At 51.9% G+C, this 22307-nt stretch overlaps 1 protein-coding gene across 1 annotated transcript; it reads right to left on the bottom strand.

The window, feature by feature from the left end:
- Window positions 1-936: 936 nt before the first annotated feature.
- On the bottom strand, window positions 937-18369 carry LOC144945088 (tumor protein p63-regulated gene 1-like protein). Its single transcript, XM_078873331.1, has 5 exons — window positions 17940-18369; window positions 6936-7027; window positions 5759-5935; window positions 5386-5539; window positions 937-1895 (listed from the first exon to the last, which is right to left on the bottom strand). Exons 1-5 carry the CDS (start codon window positions 18267-18269, stop codon window positions 1668-1670), a joined length of 981 nt encoding a protein of 326 aa, XP_078729457.1. The 5' UTR covers window positions 18270-18369; the 3' UTR covers window positions 937-1667.
- Between the last annotated feature and the right edge of the window lie 3938 nt (window positions 18370-22307).

Below are 22307 nucleotides of genomic sequence, written 5' to 3' on the forward strand. Positions count from 1 at the left end.
CGATTGTACCCTGGGAGACAGCCGGGCAATTTTTATCCCGAGGGTTTGCCCGCACCCTGCCTGGTAGAGCCACAATTCAAACACTCGCCCCCACCGCCCCCACCGCCCCCCCCCCCCCTTGTCTCACCGCAGCCTGACGCTCGTAGTGCCGTGCCCTGCACGCCTGGCGAGTACCAATCACGTGCTGGACCGCGTCAAAGACTCCACGCACGCACGCACGACTTCCCAAACCGGTGGGGGTTTTTGTTATATTATATTATATAGATATGTAACGAAGCATAAAATAAACCAGCGCTATAGTCTAGCGGCACACCGCCCACCCGCTGTGCCGCTGAAGCCAAATCACGATGCACGCACCCCGATCGATATTCAGTTGCTACGTCGACGGGACGCGCGCTCACGGCAAAATAAACCGGAATTGGTTAAACCCAGCGCCCCCCTCCCCACCCAGAACCACGACGGTCCCCCAGGTGGTTCAGTGGATGGCGCTGCGATGTAAACGCGAGTCGATCCGCAGCAAATAATGACAATAGTTAACACTTTACTTATATTTAATTTTTAAATAAAGTCGGGTAAACTGCCCCGATAAAGTATGAACAATAAGAAGAGGTTTCAGCCTTTCTGGCAAACACAAAATAGAAACGTTTTGCAAGGAATCAAATACTGCATTAACCACACACAGAGTACCTGTGGTGACCATGCACACAAACATTCTCTAACCTACGCCTCTCGTCTTTGAAACTGATTGGCCTACACCAGAGACACAGAGACAGCAGCCTTCTCTATGGCCTCGTCTCACCAGCAGACCAGAGAACGTCCCTGATTGAACGACCCGAACCCCAAGATCTAAATGGCCTCCCACCCACCCCCCCCAACAAAAAAAAAACCTTTCAGCTGCGTAAAATAAAAGACGTTCCTGTAAAATGAATAATTTAGAGAGAGACACGAATACGTTTTGTCACCTGGGGTTCGGGGGACGGGTGGGTCACCATCGACTGAGCGGTCCGCGGGGGGCCAAACAAGTTTTGAGCAACACTGAGTCACACCGAATCAACGAAGCGAAGTAAACGAACAACACGGGCACCAAGAAATCCGTTCTCGAGCTACGACGACGCGACACGCGAATCGTGGCAATTCACACGGTCAGCCAGGGAGCGACTCTCGTCACGCGCAAGCCCGGCAGCTTGCAAGAGAAGGGCCGACGCTGGTTACGCAGAGGCTTTGAACGCCCACCTCCGCCAACGCCACCTCCTCGCTACGCCGCGGGCCCACCTCGCGCTAAAGGGCGGTGAAGCGAGCGGGCGAGCGGGCGAGCGAGGGCGACGACGGGTAAATAAAGTGCACAGCGTGCGGCGCCGGCTCAAACAGCTGGGGGCGCACAGCCACGGCGAGGTATCACCGGAGACGGTCACCAACCGGGAGTGAGGCGGTACCTCCACACCACTACCAGAAACAGGCAGCGAGTACCATCTGTGTGTGTCTCCAGCGTGCGTGCGTGTCTTTGTCTGCAATGTGTGCGTGTCTCCGGCGAGTGCGTGCGTGTGCGTCTCCGTTGAGTGCGTGCGTGCGCGTGTGTCTCCGGCGGTGCCCATCGCCCCCCCCCCCGTGACCACCCCCCCCCGCAACCCAGGGGGCGGTCGGGGGAGCCCGCCCGGGCCCACCCTCGCCTAGAAGCCGAAGAGGCCCCGCGCCATGGAGTAGCCGAGCCGGGCCTCGTTGCCGATGAGCGACACGAGCCCCACGTAGGTGTCGATGCGGAGCGGCGCATCCTGCACGGCCAGCGTGGCGCACACCTCCACGCCCACCTCGCCCGGCGCGCGCGACCCGCCGTCGCCGCCGCCCCCCCGCTGCGCCCGCTGCACCGCCTGCACCAGCTGCGTCTGGAAGCTGGCGATCTGAGCACCGCGGAGAGAGAGACACGCACACGGGGGGAGGTGAGGACGCGCGTGACGTGCTCTGGCGACACGTCGTGCAGCGTCTGCTGGACTCCAACCACACATCAACTCGTCAAGCCGGTCCGCGCGCAGGACTTGCTACGTTCTTTCCCGATGAAATAGTGATGGTCAAGACGGCAGGTTGTAACTTGAAGGCAACGCATTCTCCCGGTCTGCCATCTGAGTTTGATCAAACTGGAACCAACGTGAAACTCGAGACCCTGGCGCCAACATCAGTGGCAGAGGTGTCGATGTTCATCACACGGCTGACAAATAAGACATCGCCGCCGCTCGACTACATCCACACGTCGATTCAAATTATACTCAAATTGTGCTTGGACGTTGCTTGCGCCGCTGATTGTCCACCTGGCAAATCTTTCGTTGAGCGAGGGCTGTTTCCCAGACCGGTTCGAAATGGCGCAGGTAACACCGCTTCCTGAAAAAAGTTGCCTTGAGACGTAGTGACTCCGCAAACTATCGCCCCATCTCAAACATGAGTGCGGTTTCAAAGGTCAGAGAGCCGCCTGTGTCTGAAGCAGTCACTTCCCCACGTCGCTGCAACGGGCAGTTTCAACTCGTTGTGGTCGACGTACCGGAAGTCTCACAGCACTGAGACGGCCCTGCTAAAGATGTCTGATGACCTCTACAAGATCACAGATGGCCTCTACAAGATCACGGATGACCTCTAAAAAATCACGGATGGCCTCTACAAGATCACGGATGGCCTCTACAAGATCACGGATGGCCTCTACAAGATCACGAATGGCCTCTACAAGATCACGAATGGCCTCTACAAGATCACGGATGACCTCTACAAGGTCACGGATGGCCTCTACAATGTCACGGATGGCCTCTACAAGATCACGGATGACCTCTACAAGATCACGGATGACCTCTACAAGATCACGGATGGCCTCTACAAGATCACGGATGACCTCTACAAGATCACGGATGGCCTCTACAAGATCACGAATGGCCTCTACAAGATCACGGATGACCTCTACAAGGTCACGGATGACCTCTACAAGGTCACGGATGGCCTCTACAATATCACGGATGGCCTCTACAATATCACGGATGGCCTCTACAAGATCACGGATGACCTCTACAAGATCACGGATGACCTCTACAAGATCACGGATGGCCTCTACAAGATCACGGATGACCTCTACAAGATCACGGATGGCCTCTACAAGATCACGGATGACCTCTACAAGATCACGGAGGACCTCTACAAGATCACGGATGACCTCTACAAGATCACGGATGGCCTCTACAAGATCACGGATGACCTCTACAAGATCACGGAGGACCTCTACAAGATCACGGATGGCCTCTACAAGATCACGGATGGCCTCTACAAGATCACGGATGGCCTCTACAAGATCACGGATGACCTCTACAAGATCACGGATGGCCTCTACAAGATCACGGATGGCCTCTACAAGATCACGAATGGCCTCTACAAGATCACGGATGGCCTCTACAAGATCACGGATGGCCTCTACAAGATCACGGATGACCTCTACAAGATCACGGATGGCCTCTACAAGATCACGGATGGCCTCTACAAGATCACGAATGGCCTCTACAAGATCACGGAGGACCTCCACAAGATCTCTGATGACCTCTACAAGATCACGGATGACCTCTACAAGATCTCTGATGACCTCTACAAGATCACGGATGGCCTCTACAAGATCACGGCTGACCTCTACAAGATCACGGATGGCCTCTACAAGATCACGGATGGCCTCTACAAGATCACGGATGGCCTCTACAAGATCACGAATGGCCTCTACAAGATCACGGATGGCCTCTACAAGATCACGGATGGCCTCTACAAGATCACGGATGGCCTCTACAAGATCACGGATGGCCTCTACAAGATCACGAATGGCCTCTACAAGATCACGGAGGACCTCCACAAGATCTCTGATGACCTCTACAAGATCACGGATGACCTCTACAAGATCTCTGATGACCTCTACAAGATCACGGATGGCCTCTACAAGATCACGGCTGACCTCTACAAGATCACGGATGGCCTCTACAAGATCACGGATGACCTCTACAAGATCACGGATGGCCTCTACAAGATCACGGATGACCTCTACAAGATCACAGATGGCCGGTGCGCCGCAGCGTTGGTCGGCCTCGATCTCTCAGCCGCCTTCGACACCATCGACTACGAGATACTCAATCTTGATTTGAAGCTTTCGTGACTGCAGGAATCCATATTCTTTCTTCCGCCTGATGACGATTGCTTGCTTTGCGATCGAAACGTCGTGATCTATTATTTTTTATACCTATGTGACTTTACCGAAAGAACCAAAGAGCATGAGATACTCATCGGGTGGCTACGGTCAAGGTTTGGCGTGTCGGATACGGCACTGGAGTGGATTGAGTCGTGCCTACGTGGTCGATCACAGTTCGTTAAGCTGAGTGACGATCAGTCATCGTCTGTGCCGTGCCTCGTCAGCGTACCGCAGGGATGCTTCCTCGGGCCCTTCTTATTTTCAACAAACGTCTCTCCGGTCACCGATGTCATCTCATTGCATGACATCAAGTTACATCAATATGCTGATAATAAAACAATTGTACACCGCAGTGAAGTCCAAGTTAGATATGGAGAGCCCCGGTAACCTTGAATATTGCACGTGAGCGGTGCACGTGCGGTCTACTGCTTAATCCAGAACGGTTCGGAGGTTCTGCTGGTTGGCGCTCGGGTTCAGGCGAAACAAATTGTGGGAGGATCGCGTGTGGGGCGGTCACGGGCTCCAGCATTCAGTTTTCTACTTCCCTACAGAGCCTCGGGCACCATCCACGACCAGACCGTGTCGTTTTTTCACAGCGCGCAAACTATCGTCAGGCCCTAAAATGTTCACATCAGGCCTCTACGACACAATCGACCTGTTGAAGTGTGACATAGCGAACAAGGCGGTGGTTAGCATCGTATTGACAAGGCTCGACTATTGCAATTCATGACTCCGTTTACAAAATTCTCTGGCACATGTCATGATGGGTTCTGCAAGATCTGACCATGTCTGTCCAATGTTGTGTTGGCTTCCGGTTGCTGAATGAATACGTCACAAGGTCGCACTCACTACAGACAAAGTGCTTGCCACAAACGAACCACAATACCTTGCCGATCTCGCCAAGGAGCATAAACCATCACGCAAACTCCATCAGCCTCGCAGCAGCAGCAGCTGTTGGCTAGCCATCGAACAAAAGACGGTCACCGTATCGTGCACTTTCAGATGCCGCCTGGAACGCTCTTCCTTCCAATATTAGGAAGCCACTGGAGCCAAACATATATTGTAAACCCATTTCTTTAGAACTGCCTTGCGTTTAGTTCGTTGTCCTTCTCGCGCACCTCCGATTAGCGCGGTTGGCTACGTACGGCGCGACAGCAGTTCAACGAAGGGTACAGAGAGGGCAGCGGCGTCACCTGGCAGAGCGCGGCAATCTTCTCGTCGGCGGAGGCCATGGGGTGCTGCGTGAAGGTGGTGTAGGGCAGCTCCTCCGAGAACGGGTTCCACTGGGTCCAGAACGGCGCGTGAGCCACGCGGTCCCACTCCACGCGCACGCCCACGCCCTCACGCCTGGCGCACACACCCACGCGCGGAAGTGGTATCATTCGGACGCTACGCACTTTCAAAACTCATTGATTTAGAACTGCTTCTTGTGTTCAGTTTGTCGTCCTCCCCACCCCCCCGCGCCTCCGATGAGCACGGTTGGCTACGTACGGCGCGAAAGAAGTTCAAGATACAACCCGATATGCCACGTCGCGGACTGAGCGAGTGACTGAGCGAGCGACGCACTTGCTGAGCGACTTGTGCGGGAAGAGGAAGGCCCCCGTGGTGACGGTCTCCACGTAGCGCAGGGGGATGCGGCGCACGCGGCGGCAGTGCAGGCTCATGAAGTCGTACTTGCACACGAGCATCGAGCGCTCCGCCAGCAGCACCAGCCGCTCGCGCTCCGTGTTCCAGTGGTCCACCCTGCGGGGGGCACAGGGGGGGGCACGGGGGGGGGGGGCACGGGGGGGGGGGGGGGCGGGCACGAGCGCCACCTTCGCTACCGCGTGCGCTGCCGCGTTCACCACGTGCACGACCGCCACCGCCACCCTCGCCACCGCCGTCACATGACAAAGATCGCCCCCTCACCCCCCCGCGTGGGTGGCACCTCACACTTTGTCGTGCAAGCATCTCGCGGACAAAGACCCCCACCCCGTATAGCCTATTAACAGACACTTGGGGCATGTTGATGTTAGCGAGTAGCAACCTGTGAAGGCCGGCACGGCTCACGAGGGAGTGGGTGGCCAGCGCCACGCCCGGCCGGCCTTCGTCTCCCCGGTGGCGATGTTTACTACACACCGCACCAGGTACTCATTTCAGGCCGAGTCGACCTAGCAGAGGCCCAGGACTGGTACTGATGTCGATGACCGTGAGCAGGAATTGAAATCGGATCGTCGGGTTCCTCGCGCAGAGCGCTAACCGCTGCACTAGCGCTCCCCACTCACCATCGCTAGCACACGATCCCCACTGTGATGCTACCACGCACACGTCTGTACACGCACGACTACAGGAGCCGGTGACGCTCACCGAGAACGCACTGCGACGCACGGCCACCCGCGTAGTCGTGTCCCCATGTCCCTGTGTCCCCGTGTCCCCGTGCCTCCATACCCCCATGTCTCCATGTCCCTATGCCTCCGTGTCTCCAAGCAACCCATGTCTCTGTGCCTCTGAGTCCATGTGTCTCCATGTCCACATGTCCCTGAGTTTCTGTGTCCCTGTGGACCCTTGTCCCTGTGTCCCTGCCCCCAAGTCCCCATGGCCGTGTCCCTGTGTCCCTGTATATCTGCCCCCATGTCCGTGTGTCCCTGTGTCCCTGTATGTCTGCCCCCATGTCCCCATGTCCGTGTCCCTGTGTCCCTGCCCCCATGTCCGCGTGTCCCTATCGGAATCTCTGCCCCCATGTCTCCGTGTCCCCGCGTCTCACTCAGTGAGGAGCCACACGCTCTGCATTTCTCCATCCTCCACGGGACTCATCAGCGCCTTGACATCGCTCACAGCCTGCTCCAGCGATCCCGGCTGCAGCCCACACACGACACAGCACACCAAGCAAACACTCGTAAGACAAAGACAAAGATCCCCCGCACAGGCTTAACAGACTTTTGCGGAAAGTGCCGTTCGTGAGCACCTATAAAGTCCGGCACGGCACGCGATGGGGTGGACGGCCAGCACCGCGCCTGGCCACCTTTGTCTCCCTAATTGTGAGAACGGCTAGCGGTAGCATTTGCCTGCACGCTGGTGGGATGAGAAGCCAGCCCTTGAGCAGAAGCACCAGCTGCACTGCGGGCCAGCGTTGCCGCTTGTCTCCTGAATGGGATTTGTCGTCTTGTGCCTTCGCTGGCGTTGACGCTGGCGTCGATGCTGATAGGCTTTTCCCTTTTGCCTTCAACCTTCTCCGCTGCTTACGGTTGGCTGACATTTTCTCCCATGTGCCCACATTGATATTGACTGCCTTGGAGATGTCTGTCAACTGAGAGGAGGTATTGCCTCGACGCTGGGAATCCAGGTACAGGAGACGCTGGGATATCGCGGGGGGTTACGTTCTTGGCAAGTGCCGCTAAAGCCAAAACAGCGATACTCAATATTACATAAAGCTTTCGTGACTGCGAGAATTCATTGGGTCTTTCGGTAAAGTCACGTGGATAGGTTCAGGAAGCAAAAAGACCGCTTGTGTTGCGATCGAAACGTCGTAGTTTTTAAAATATTTTTTATTTTCTTTGAACCGATCGACATGACTTTACAGAAAGACCCAATGAATAGCGATATTCAACATTTAAGCCTCACCTGAATAATGGTGTTAGGTACAAGGCAACCAAAAATAGACATCAAAATTGAAATAAGCATCGTGCTGTATGTCAAAAAAACCATCTTAAATTAACGCGTAATAACCCGATACACAAAACACTCCTAGACAATAGTAGCATAAATACTGTAAGTACAGTATTTATGCTACTATTGATCCAAAGCGGGTGTGTGTACACGTGTGTTTGTGTGTACACGTGTGTTTGTCTGTGGGGAGCAGTAGTGTAGCGGTGAGCGCGCTGCACTATAAACCCGATTCCCACTCACGGCCAACACCAGGTTGACGATAATCTTAACCGGTCCCGGGCCTCGCCTAGGTCGACTCAGCCTCAAATGAGTACCTGGTGTGGTGTGTAAACATCGCCACTGGGGAGACAAAGGCGGTCGGGCGTGGTGCTGGCCACCCACCCCCTCGTGTACCGTGCGGGCCCTCATAGGTGCTCGCTAACAGCACTTGCCCCCAGAGTCTGTTGATAGCTATACGGCGGGGGGGGGGATTAGCACTTAATAATAATTATTTAATTTGATATAGCGTCATTTATGCAATTCCATCCCACAACTCTGCACATCAATAATCCAGTCCCTTACGCAGACGATACAAAAACAAAAGCATAACTACTTAGCAAATAAATACAAAATAACGAGAAAAAGATTATTACAGAGAAAATCAATTAAAATTCATTCATCTCGTCGGTCTTCATACCCCCTGACCACGATCCCAACATTTCGCCGGATTTTGGAGAACTCTAACTGGAAGCGTGGTGGAGTGGCCAAAAACGGTACAAGCCAGTTGGACGAACACATTCCTGCGGAGGGAGCTGGTAGGAACGTTGGGTTGCTCGGTCAATGGCCAGGGTCAACGGCGGCGTGGTTTATTCCGCAAATATGACCGACTGTGTGGGCGGGCACAAGCCGGCGTGAGTAGGTTAAACGTTGAGTTTTATAAGGGCACCACGGGGTGACCAGCCCCTCCCCACCCAGCCCCTCCCCACCCAGCCCCTCCCCACCCAGCCCCACCCTCCCCACCCTCCCCACCCAGCCCCTCCCCTCCCCACCCAGCCCCTCCCTCCCCACCCAGCCCCTCCCTGCACGACGGACGGACGGACACAATAAACCCCTGTGGGCTGGTGTAACCAGGAGGTTCCTACCAGTACAATGTGAATGCTATAATATAAAGGCCTACGTGCTAGCGTATGCCTGGACAAATAAAGAAGCCATTAGCTCACATGTGAATAAGTTACTTGATTTAATTTGTCGCATGTGCAGCAGGAAGAGTGTTCCAGACCGTGGGCGCTGCACAATCGATTTGTGTCGAATTTTCGGGGTGGACAGCAAACCTCGCTTGAAGCAGAGCGGGGACCGCGAGGTGGGGGGATAAACCGAAATGAGAGCGGCAAGACAGGCAGGGGGCGAGCCCATGAAGAATTCAAACAACAGTAGGTGCAATATTCGTTGGGTCTTTCGGTAAAAGTCACGTAGACAACAGTAGGTGCAATATTCGTTGGGTCTTTCGGTTAAAGTCACGTAGACAACAGTAGGTGCAATATTCGTTGGGTCTTTCGGTAGAAGTCACGTAGACAACAGTAGGTGCAATATTCGTTGGGTCTTTCGGTAGAAGTCACGTAGACAACAGTAGGTGCAATATTCGTTGGGTCTTTCGGTAGAAGTCACGTAGACAACAGTAGGTGCAATATTCGTTGGGTCTTTCGGTAGAAGTCACGTAGACAACAGTAGGTGCAATATTCGTTGGGTCTTTCGCTAGAAGTCACGTAGACAACAGTAGGTGCAATATTCGTTGGGTCTTTCGGTAAAAGTCACGTAGACAACAGTAGGTGCAATATTCGTTGGGTCTTTCGGTAGAAGTGACGTAGACAACAGTAGGTGCAATATTCGTTGGGTCTTTCGGTAGAAGTCACGTAGACAACAGTAGGTGCAATATTCGTTGGGTCTTTCGGTAAAAGTCACGTAGACAACAGTAGGTGCAATATTCGTTGGGTCTTTCGGTAAAAGTCACGTAGACAACAGTAGGTGCAATATTCGTTGGGTCTTTCGGTAGAAGTCACGTAGACAACAGTAGGTGCAATATTCGTTGGGTCTTTCGGTAAAAGTCACGTAGACAACAGTAGGTGCAATATTCGTTGGGTCTTTCGGTAAAAGTCACGTAGATCGGTTCAAAGAAAATAACAAAAAAATCTACGACGTTTCGATTGCAACGCCAGCGATCGTCATCAGGAAAAGGGGGTTATAGCCTCTAAAGGCTTTGAACCTGTCAACGTGAATTCTAGATTTGAAGCTTTTGTGACTGCAAGGATTCATACTCTTAGGTTTTTCCTCTCTTTTAGCCCCGCCCCCCCCCCTAACACGTTCCACTCATTGGCTTCCACATTCAGATAAGCCCCTCCCCCTTCCCTCCCCCCTTAAACTTGTATTTAAGAGCTTGATTCTTGGGATTTTGTCTCACTTGAGACAGTAAATTTAGCTGTGACGGTCCCACCCGATGACAGAGACTTGTGTTGCCTCCGAAACGTCGTGGTTTTTATTATTTTATTTCTATTATTATTCCCATTATACATTTTATTATTTATTTTTTACCTATCCACGTGACTTTACCGAAAGACCCAACGAATATGAATTCCTGCAGTCACGAAAGCTTTAAGTCAAGAAGTAAGTGCAATCTTGAAAGTGATTCTAGACTGACTAGTTAGCCAGTGGAGGGATCGTCAGATGGGTGTAATATGATGACGCTTACAGGTATGAGTGAGCACTCTTGCAGCTGCATTTTTGCACATATTGTACAGTGAGGGAAAAAAGTATTTGATCCCCTGCTGATTTTGTACGTTTGCCCACTGACAAAGAAATGATCAGTCTATAATTTTAATGGTAGGTTTATTTGAACAGTGAGAGACAGAATAACAACAACAAAATCGAGAAAATCGCATGTCAAAAATTTTATAAATTGATTTGCATTTTAATTGAGGGAAATAAGTATTTGATCCCTCTGCAAAACATGACTTAGTACTTGGTGGCAAAACCCTTGTTGGCAATCACAGAGGTCAGACGTTTCTTGTAGTGGTGGAGAGTTTGTAATCTGATTGATTGCTTCTGTGAACAGGTGTCTTTTATACAGGTAACAAGCTGAGATTAGGAGCACTCCCTTTAAGAGTGTGCTCCTAATCTCGGATTGTTACCTGTATAAAAGACACCTGGTAGCCAGAAATCTTTCTGATTGAGAGGGGGTCAAATACTTATTTCCCTTATTAAAATGCAAATCAATTTATAACATTTTTGACATGCGTTTTTCTGGATTTTGTTGTTGTTACTCTGTCTCTCACTGTTCAAATAAACCTACCATTACAATTATAGACTGATCATTTCTTTGTCAGTGGGCAAACGTATAAAATCAGCAGGGGATCAAATACTTTTTTTTCCTCACTGTACTTGTTGGAAGAGAAACAAGGGAAGACCGTAGGTCAGAGAATTGCAATAGTCTCGCCTGGAGGCAACCAATGCACGAGTTATTGTTTCTGCAGCCGTATCGGAGGGACAGTTACGGATACGAGAAACCTTACGGAGATGAAAATAAGCAAAGTTCAAAGTTCATTTATTAGGTGTAGCCCTGTGAGCCATTCGGCTCTTGAATCGGGTGCAACCGCAGCAAACAAAAAACAAAAACCAAAAACAAGAAAACATCTTAAAGTGACTACGTGCAACCAGAAAATCCAAGAAAAGACAGCAAAATATTGCGGAAAAAGCACCGTACACCAACGCTGTGTGCAAAAATCCCAGTGGGATGCAAGTCAAACAACAACAACCACAAGACAACTTAGATTAAGGCCATCAGTCTAACTCTGTACTACAACAAACAAACATGGCTAAACCAAAAAACTTTTCGAAAATCACCAAAATAAAGCCATAAAAGCAATGAAACAGTGGTCATAGGAACTGTGACCGAATTTTCACAATAAACGACGTTAACAACATGTACCACCAAACTCTGCAGCCATAGCTGGCTACATGAGTCACTCCACAACAGTAGGGGCATCAGTCGGAGTATCAACATTTTTCAATGCACCTTTAAGATCAGCACACTAAATCAAAACACAGGTCATACTTTGCATACTTTGCATACTTTGCAGCGATCATCCGGAGCGAAACATTGTATTTTAGGCCACTAAATTGCAGTGGCAGCTAGGGGTGTACAACTCCTCTAGAGCAGTTTTGAGTGAAGATCTCACAGGTAGTGATTCAAGTTGCAGTCTTGCACATGAGGCAATGTGGGAAGAAAAGGAGAGGTGACAGTTGAGAATGAAACCAAGAATCCGATGCTTAGAGGCACGCGATTTTTTTCCCCAACTAAGAGAACTTCAGTTTCAGCGTTATTCATTTGAAGAGAATTTGCCGTAAGCCGGTTAGCAACTGCGGTCGAGACAGGAAGACAGGGTGGAAGTTGGATGTACGTCAGGTTGACCGAAACTGATATGAATGTGTATCATCTGCATATAAAATGGGCACTGTATACCAAAACTTGAGATGAGTTTGTCTAAATGAAGAGGACCTAGAATAGAGCCTTGTGGAACAGCATAGAGTAAAGGTTTGTTCGAGGAAGAAATACCGTTGATCACGACGTGATAAAGACTGATCAAGTGTCAAATGCAGAAGATGAATCTAGGAGAACGAGGTAAGAAAGAGTTCCAGAGTCAGCGGACAGGAGATGATCGTTAGAGGATGGCTGCTTGCGTTGTGGCCGAAACGTCGTGAGAATTGTATTATTTTATTATGTTTTATTTTTATTATTTTATTATCTCCCTTCTACGTGACTTTACCGAAAGAACCAAGAAGATAGAAACAAGAAGTAAAAGAATTTCAGTTGAGTGATTTTTCCGAAAACCTGACTGAACCTGATCATAGAGTTATGCGGAAGATAATTAATTAAACGATTGCATACAACGCGTTCGGTCGCCTTCGATGAGAAACGAAGATTTGAAACAGGGCGATAGTTTGCATGCATATCAAGATCAAGAGCCGAATGGCTCACAGGGTAAATCCTAATAAATTAAACTGAAACTGAAAACTGAAACTGGATCAAGAGATGGATTTGTGCGAACCGGGGCGATGGCTGCTACCTTGAGTGCCGATGGGAACACGAAAGAGCGTCGAGATTCATGAATAATTTTGGAAACAGTGGAATTAAAATAGGCGAACATGGTGTGATTCATGGCTGACGGTGCGTTTTTGTTTTTGAATAATGTTACCAATGTCGTTTTCAGAAACTAACGGTGGAAGGTGCAGGTAGGGAGGTTTAGATGAAGGCCGAAAAGCACAAGAGATGACACAGATGGGGTTATGATTTATGGTACGATATTTTGTACTTTTTCATGGGAAACACATTTCTCACACTAAACCACCAATGTAGATGCAGTGAAGGATTGTGTTTTTTTTCTTCCTGGAGAAGAGAATTCACCGTTTTGTATGATTTACTTGAGTCTCCCTCGTTGATCAGCCTGTAGGGTGGACGTTGAAGTGCCACTGACTGCCTCGTATCCATATTCTTAGGTTTTTTCGGTAAAGTCACGTAGGTAAAAAATTAATATTTATAAAAGTAAAATTAAAATAAAATCACGACATTTTGGAGGCAGCACAAGCTTCCGTCTTCAGGTGAAACCATCACAGCACGATTGCTGTATCAAGTAAATTATACGCTTGCTGTATCAAGTAAATGATACAGCAATCGTGCTGTGACGGTTCCACCTGAGGACGGAAGCTTGTGTTGCCTCCGAAACGTCGTGATTTTTATTCTATTTTTATTTTACTTTTATAAATATTAATTTTTTACCTACGTGACTTTACCGAAAAAACCTAAGAATATGGATACGAGGCAGTCGGTGGCACTTCAACGTCCACCCTACAGGCTGGTCAACGAGGGAGACTCAAGTAAATCATACAAAACGGTGAATTCTCTTCTCCAGGAAGAAAAAAAACACAATCCTTCACAAATACCTAAGAACATGAATCTTTGCAGTCACGAAATGCCTCGTATCCCTCGCCACCCCTCCCCCCCATGGTACCAGCCATAATAAACAATGACACTGTGCTTCCGGCTACAGCATCCCTGCGAAACGCCAAAACTAACCCCCCCGCGCGATGGTTAAATTGGTATACAAAGAGGTTTCCCGCGAAACGATAAGGGGCTGTCCATAAATGACGTCACGCGATTTTGGACGATTTTTAACCCCCCCCCCTCGTCACACGGCGTCACAAAAAGTCAGACCCCCCCCCCCTCAAATATGACGTCACAAAGCTCTGCCCCCCCCCCCCCAAAAAAAAAACTTTCCATTTTGAAAAGAAAACATGCTTCAAATCGCTTTAAACTATTGTCATTGTAGTGCGTATTTAATGTGGCGCTGCACTCTGATGTTGTAGGAGAAAACATTTATTAAAAAGTCTATTTAATTAAGTAGAACGTGTTGTCTATATTTATTTGAAGTTGCGCATTTTGACGTGACGTCACATTTCTCAACACCCCCCCCCCCCTCGTCACACATCGTCACAAATGTCTGACCCCCCCCCCCCCCCAGGTGTGTGACGTCATTTATGAACGGCCCCAAAGTGCACCTAGCCTGGCACAAACTGCATGCTAACGTCATCGCCACTTAGTGGTGGTGATTGGCGGCTGTTGTTGTTGCTGTGTGTGTTGGCGTGGTTCTGGCCACCCCAGGTGCGTGACGTCATTTATGGACGGCCCCATACACACTCACCCCATCACACAAAGATCCCACGGACTGTTGGGGCAAGTGCTGATAGTGAGTAGCATCTATGCAGGCCGGCACGGCACACAAAGGCATGGGTGGCCAGCACCACGCCATCACACACACACAACAACAACGACGACGACAGTCCCCAATCATCACCACTAAGTGACGATGACGTTAGCATGCAGTTTGTGCCAGGCTAGGTGCACTTTGAGGCCGTCGATAAATGACGTCACGCACCTGGGGGAGGGGGGGTCAGACATTTGTGACGAGGGGGGGGGGGGGGTTTGAGAAATGTGACGTCACATCAAAATGCGCAACTTTAAATAAATATAGACAACACGTTATACTTAATTAAGTATACTTTTTAATAAATGTTTTCACCAACAACATCAGAGTGCAACGGCACATTAAATACGCACTACAATGACAATAGTTTAAAGCATGTTTTTTTTGGGGATGGTGGGGGGGCAGAGCTTTGTGACGTCATATTTGAGGGGGGGTCTGACTTTTTGTGACGCCGTGTGACGAAGGGAGGGGGGGGGTCAAAATCGTCCAATGTCGCGTGACGTCATTTATGGACTGCCCCTTTGAGGTGATGGGATTCAAGTGTGAAAGGCTCGCTGCTGGCAGGAGGGTCAACCGAGATGACTGGCAGATGCACCACCTGTGCTCGCCACTGTGCCAACACACACACTGCACACACACACACTGCACACACTGCACCCACACACACACACTGCACACACACACTGCACACACTGCACACACACACTGCACACACACACACTGCACCCACACACACTGCACCACACACACACACACTGCACACACACACTGCACACACTGCACACACACACTGCACACACACACACTGCACCCACACACACTGCACCCACACACACACACACTGCACCCACACACTGCACCCACACACTGCACCCACACACACTGCACCCACACACACTGCACCCACACACACTGCACCCACACACACTGCACCCACACACACTGCACCCACACTGCACCCACACACTGCACCCACACACTGCACCCACACACTGCACCCACACACTGCACCCACACACTGCACCCACACACTGCACCCACACACACACTGCACACACACACTGCACCCACACACACACACTGCACACACACACTGCACACACACACTACACCCACACACACACTGCACCCACACACACACTGCACCCACACACTGCACACACACACACACTGCACCCACACACACACTGCACCCACACACACACTGCACCCACACACACACACACACTGCACCCACACACTGCACCCACACACTGCACCCACACACTGCACCCACACACTGCACCCACACACTGCACCCACACACTGCACCCACACACACACTGCACCCACACACACACTGCACTCACACACTGCACCCACACACACACTACACCCACACACACACACTGCACCCACACACTGCACACACACACACACACTGCACCCACACACACACTGCACCCACACACACACACACTACACCCACACACACACTGCACCCACACACTGCACCCACACACACACACACTGCACACACACACTACACCCACACACACACTACACCCACACACACATTGCACACACACACACTCACACGCACCCACACACACACTGCACCCACACACACACTGCACACACACACACACTGCACACACACACACACACATTGCACACACACACACTCACACGCACACACACACTGCACACACACACACACTTCACACACACTTCACACACACTTCACTACACACACAATTCACACACACTTCACACACACACACTGCACACACAATTCACACACACTTCACACACACACTGCACACACAATTCACACACACAATTCACACACACTGCACACACAATTCACACACACTTCACACACACACACTTCACACACAATTCACACACACTTCACACACACACACTGCACACACAATTCACACACACTTCACACACACACACTGCACACACAATTCACACACACTTCACACACACACACTGCACACACACACACTGCACACACCACACACACACACACACACCGTCACACGGCAGCATACCACACCAAACACCCACAATATAGCTGTTAGTGAACACCTATTATTGGGGTGGGTGGCCAGCACCACGCCCGACCGCCTTTGTCTCCTCAGTGGCGATGTTTACACACTCATTTGAGGCTGAGTCTACCAAGGGGAGGCCCATGACCGGTTCAGATAATCGTCAAAAGTGTCGGCCGTGTGTGGGAATCGAACTCGGGTCACCTGGTTCGTAGCGCAGTGCGCTAGCCATTGCACCACCGCTCCCCATAATCACACCACACACACATCACCCACCGCATCACAAAACACAGATGGGACCTCACCAAACACCCCACACACCACACCATCACCACAACATCATGCCGCCATACCAAATATCGCGACACCAAACACCGCCACACCGTTTTCACGCCAATTTCCACCACACCATTCCCATCATACCATTGCCGGACCAAATCTCACCACACCATGCCCATCACACCATTTTCACCACACCAGTTTCCAACACACCACCCTCACCGCACCAAATCTCACCACACCATACCCATCGCACCAAATCTCACCACACCAGTTTCCCGACACACCCCTCTCACCGCACCAAATCTAACCACACCACCCTCACCGCACCAAATATCAACACACCATTCCCACCACACTATTTTCACCACACCAGTTTCCGACACACCTCCCTCACCGCACCAAATCTCACCACTCCATGCCCACCGCTCCATTCCTGCCACACCCCGCACATGCATCCAGTGCAGTACTGCATGTTGACCACGGGGAGATGTCGCGATGGTGACATCAGCTCGTGTGCAGGTGCTGCGTGGATCGTGAACACATCGCGGGCTCGTGAGAGCTGGCGGTGGACTGGGGCAGGAGGCCTTCATCCAGCAGTGGATTGACGATGGCTGATGATGGAGGTGGTGACGTAGAACATCTCCCTCCACTTACGGGGCTCACTGCGCAAAGGAGACCTGAACCAGGCAGGGCCCCCCCCTCCCAGGGTCCCCTCCCCCCAGGGTCCCCCCCCCCTCCCAGGGTCCCCCCCCCTCCCAGGGTCCCCTCCCAGGGCCCCCCCCCCCCTCCCTTCCCTCGAGTCCTCCCCTCTCCTCGCCGGGTAATGCATCTAGGCAAGGCCGCGGTCGGAATCGCGGCCTATGAAGGTGGTGCCCCCCACCCCACCCCTCACTCTCGTTCCCTCTCGTCCCCCTTCCCCCGCTGGGTCCCCGCTGGGTCCCGCTGGGTCCCCGCGGTCAGCAAGGGAGTGGGGAGCGGGGAGAGACTCACCCTGAACACGAAGAAATGTTTCACTTTCGCCTCCTTGGCCGCGGTCCTCGGCCCCGGGGTGATGGTCTCGACGCGAAGCCTCGTCACCGTGGAGACCACGGTCCCCCGCGGGCCGCACGGGACCCCCAGGACCCCAACGCCCCCACGCCAAGGGGACCGCTCGGGCTCCCCTTCGGGATCGGTGATGGCGAGCCGCAGCGAGCTGGCGTGGAACGGGGGCTCCTCCGCCTCCAGGAGACCCCGGCAAGGGGGTCCCGTCAGCTCCGAGTCGCTGCCCAGGTCGATGTCAAGTTCGGGGGTTCGCAGCTGAGGGGGTCCGGACCCCGACATCGCGGCCGCGAGACGAGCAGCGTGAGGTGTGCAGGTGACGACGGGGATCTCTCTCCCCTACGGGATGACGCGGTGACAGAGTGCGCCCAATAGGCGTACACACGGGGCGCTTTTACAGAGTGCACCCAATGGGTGTCCACACGAGGCGCTTTTACAGAGTGCACCCAATAGGTGTTCACACGAGGCGCTTTTACAGAGTGCACCCAATGGGTGTCCACACGAGGCGCTTTTACAGAGTGCACCCAATAGGTGTCCACACGTGGCGCTTTTACAGAGTGCACCCAATGGGTGTCCACACGAGGCGCTTTTACAGAGTGCACCCAATAGGTGTCTACACGGGGCGCTTTTACAGAGTGCACCCAATAGGCGTACACACGGGGCGCTTTTACAGAGTGCACCCAATGGGTGTCCACACGAGGCGCTTTTACAGAGTGCACCCAATAGGTGTTCACACGGGACACTTTTACAGAGTGCACCCAATAGGCGTACACACGGGGCGCTTTTACAGAGTGCACCCAATGGGTGTCCACACGTGGCGCTTTTACAGAGTGCACCCAATAGGTGTCTACACGGGGCGCTTTTACAGAGTGCACCCAATGGGTGTTCACACGAGGCGCTTTTACAGAGTGCACCCAATGGGTGTCCACACGGGACACTTTTACAGAGTGCACCCAATAGGCGTACACACGGGGCGCTTTTACAGAGTGCGCCCAATGGGTGTCCACACGAGGCGCTTTTACAGAGTGCACCCAATAGGTGTTCACACGGGACACTTTTACAGAGTGCACCCAATAGGCGTACACACGGGGCGCTTTTACAGAGTGCACCCAATGGGTGTCTACACGGTGCACTTTTACATAGTGCACCCAATGGATGTACCTACGGGGCGTTTTTACAGAGTGCACCCAATGGGTGTCTACACGGTGCACTTTTACATAGTGCACCCAATGGGTGTTCACACGGGGCGCTTTTACAAAGTGCACCCAATGGGTGTTCACACGGGGCGCTTTTACAAAGTGCACCCAATGGACATCCACACGTGGCGCTTTTACAGAGTGCACCCAATGGGTGTCTACACGTCGCGCTTTAACAGAGGGCACCCAATGGGTGTACACACGGGGCGCTTTAACAGAGGGCACCCAATGGGTGTTCACACAGGGCACTTTTACAGAGTGCACCCAATAGGCGTACACACGAGGCGCTTTTACAGAATACACCCAATGGACATCCACAGGTGGCGCTTTTACAGAGTGCACCCAATGGGTGTTCACACGGGGCGCTTTTACAGAGTGCACCCAATAGGTGTCCACACGGGGCGCTTTTACAGAGTGCACCCAATGGGTGTTCACACGAGGCGCTTTTACAGAGTGCACCCAATGGGTGTACACACGAGGCGCTTTTACAGAGTGCACCCAATGGGTGTACACACGTGGCGCTTTTACAGAGTGCACCCAATGGGTGTCCACACGGGGCGCTTTTACAGAGTGCACCCAATGGGTGTTCACACGGGGCGCTTTTACAGAGTGCACCCAATGGGTGTTCACACGGGGCGCTTTTACAGAGTGCACCCAATAGGTGTCCACACGGGGCGCTTTTACAGAGTGCACCCAATGGGTGTTCACACGGGGCGCTTTTACAGAGTGCACCCAATGGGTGTTCACACGGGGCGCTTTTACAGAGTGCACCCAATAGGTGTCCACACGGGGCGCTTTTACAGAGTGCACCCAATGGGTGTTCACACGAGGCGCTTTTACAGAGTGCACCCAATGGGTGGTCACACGAGGCGCTTTTACAGAGTGCACCCAATGGGTGTACACACGTGGCGCTTTTACAGAGTGCACCCAATGGGTGTCCACACGGGGCGCTTTTACAGAGTGCACCCAATGGGTGTCCACACGAGGCGCTTTTACAGAGTGCACCCAATGGGTGTCTACGCGTGGCGCTTTTACAGAGTGCACCCAATGGGTGTTCACACGTGGCGCTTTTACAGAGTGCACCCAATTGGTGTTCACACGGTGCGCTTTTACACAGTGCACCCAATGGACATTGTGTGCACTCTGGCGCTGCGGTGGCGAGATGCCAACTACCCTCGCCTGGTCTGCAGGAGGTCGTTGGTCCGTTCTCGACCCTGACGATGCTTCCTTTGGTAATAGGTTTTTACCCTTTCAACTGGTACAAAAACTGACACCTTTATACAAGGCATCATGTTTGCAATAACCACAACACAAGCAGTCAAAATGCAAACAAAAATAAATAACTCTGATGATGATAATGATATGCACTGTCCTTGAAGTTGATTGGTCTACACCCGAGACAGCTTTTCTTAGAGCCTAGTCTCCATTGGTGTTGGACCAGATGACGCCAAAAGGCGTACAACTCAAAGACAGCGCACTATCAGAGTATTGAGTGCATATCATTATCATCATCAGAGTTGTTTATTTTTGTTTGCATTTTGACTGCTTGTGTTGTGGTTATTGCAAACATGATGCCTTGTATAAAGGTGTCAGTTTTTGTACCAGTTGAAAGGGTAAAAACCTATTACTATATTTTGCCACTGGTAAAGGAGGTCTCATAGTGATGCCTCCTATATATTTGGAGTTTGAATATTCGCCCCATGGTCGCGTGGATTTTTCTCCGAACCCTCTGGTTTTTCCCTCCACATTTCAAATCAACACGCGTGTACAGTATTTTGCTGCAGTGCATTGCCACGTGTATGATATTCACCTCGTTGAGCTGTCATTTGTGGCCAGTTCGCTACGTAGCTCAGTGGGCCTTACTTGGTAAAATGAAAAAAAAGTTAAACTCTGAACTAAAACTAAACAATTAGTTTTTATTTGACCAGGTAAGGCCCACTCATCTATATAGCTCTTTTTCAGAAGCGACCTGGCCACAAATGATAGTCCAATAAAGTGCCTTATTATCATCGTGTATGGCAGCCAACTACTCTAAACGATTGATGTTGATTCTAAATGTGGATGGGGAAAATCGTAAGATACAGGAGAAAAATCCACGCGACCACGGAGAGAGAGACACACCGCAAACTCCAAATATACAGCAGCAGGGGTCAGGGTCGGGGTCGAACTCACGACCTCTTGCGTACCAGGCGAGGTAGTTAACATCTCGCCGCTGTGATGATGAGAGACACGCAAACTCCAAATATACAGCAGCAGCAGGCATCAGGGTCGGGATCGAACCCACGACCCCCTGTAGACCAGGCGAGGTAGTTAACATCTCGCCGCCGTTCGGATGGCCGGAATTGATGCGTGTAGAGACCGGATGCTGGCATTGGTTTGAAACTTATTGCAATAAACTGTGAAATGTTGATAGACCTCGGCCGACCGAGAAATCTGTCTGGGTTTGGTCACTCACGCGCTCACCAGCTCACTAACCATCTCCACTCACCCACTAACCCGCTCACCCACTAACCCACTCACCCACTCGCTCATTCATTCTCCAAGTCGCCCGGTAAGTCACCCACGAACTCACTCACTTAAATCGCCCACCCGTTTCATCCACCCACTCCTCACTTTCATCATTCACTCGTTCATTTGCTGCGAGCCGCTCAATTACTCACCCACGACGGTGGCCACCTGCCTTGGTGAACCTCGCAGTGCTCCCTGGGAAACACGCCCGGGGCTTGGTCAGTGAGAGGGGTGGGGAGCAGCCCACACCTTGCCCACCACCACCAGTACCACCACCACCACTACCACCACCACTACCACTACCACCACCACCTAACACCTAGTAGGCAGAGGTCGCAAACGGGTTTTGATTCCTTACCCGTACCCGGCCGCACCAGGGTCGCAAACGGGTACCCGTACCCGGCCGGGTACGGGTACCCGTACCCTACCCGAAATGAGTGACAAACGGTGACTCACCGGTGACTCACGGCCTACCCGTACCCGTACCCAGCCGCACCAGGGTCGCAAACGGGTACCCCGTACCCGTACCCGGCTGGGTACGGGTAGCCGGGTATCGGGTAGGGTACGGGTATCAGGTACCCGGTTGCGACCTCTGCTAGTAGGCCTTCGCGACCAA

This window comes from Lampetra fluviatilis, chromosome 36 (assembly GCF_964198595.1).
Source record: "Lampetra fluviatilis chromosome 36, kcLamFluv1.1, whole genome shotgun sequence".
Classification (NCBI taxonomy): domain Eukaryota; kingdom Metazoa; phylum Chordata; class Hyperoartia; order Petromyzontiformes; family Petromyzontidae; genus Lampetra; species Lampetra fluviatilis.

Coding starts and splice junctions, on each gene's coding strand:
- LOC144945088 (XM_078873331.1), bottom strand. CDS start 18,269: ATGTCGGGGTCCGGACCCCCTCAGCTGCGAACCCCCGAACTTGACATC. Junction 5,540..5,758: donor CCGCACAAGTCGCTCAGCAA/GTGCGTCGCTCG, acceptor TGTGTGCGCCAG/GCGTGAGGGCGTGGGCGTGC. Junction 1,896..5,385: donor AGATTGCCGCGCTCTGCCAG/GTGACGCCGCTG, acceptor CGCGGTGCTCAG/ATCGCCAGCTTCCAGACGCA.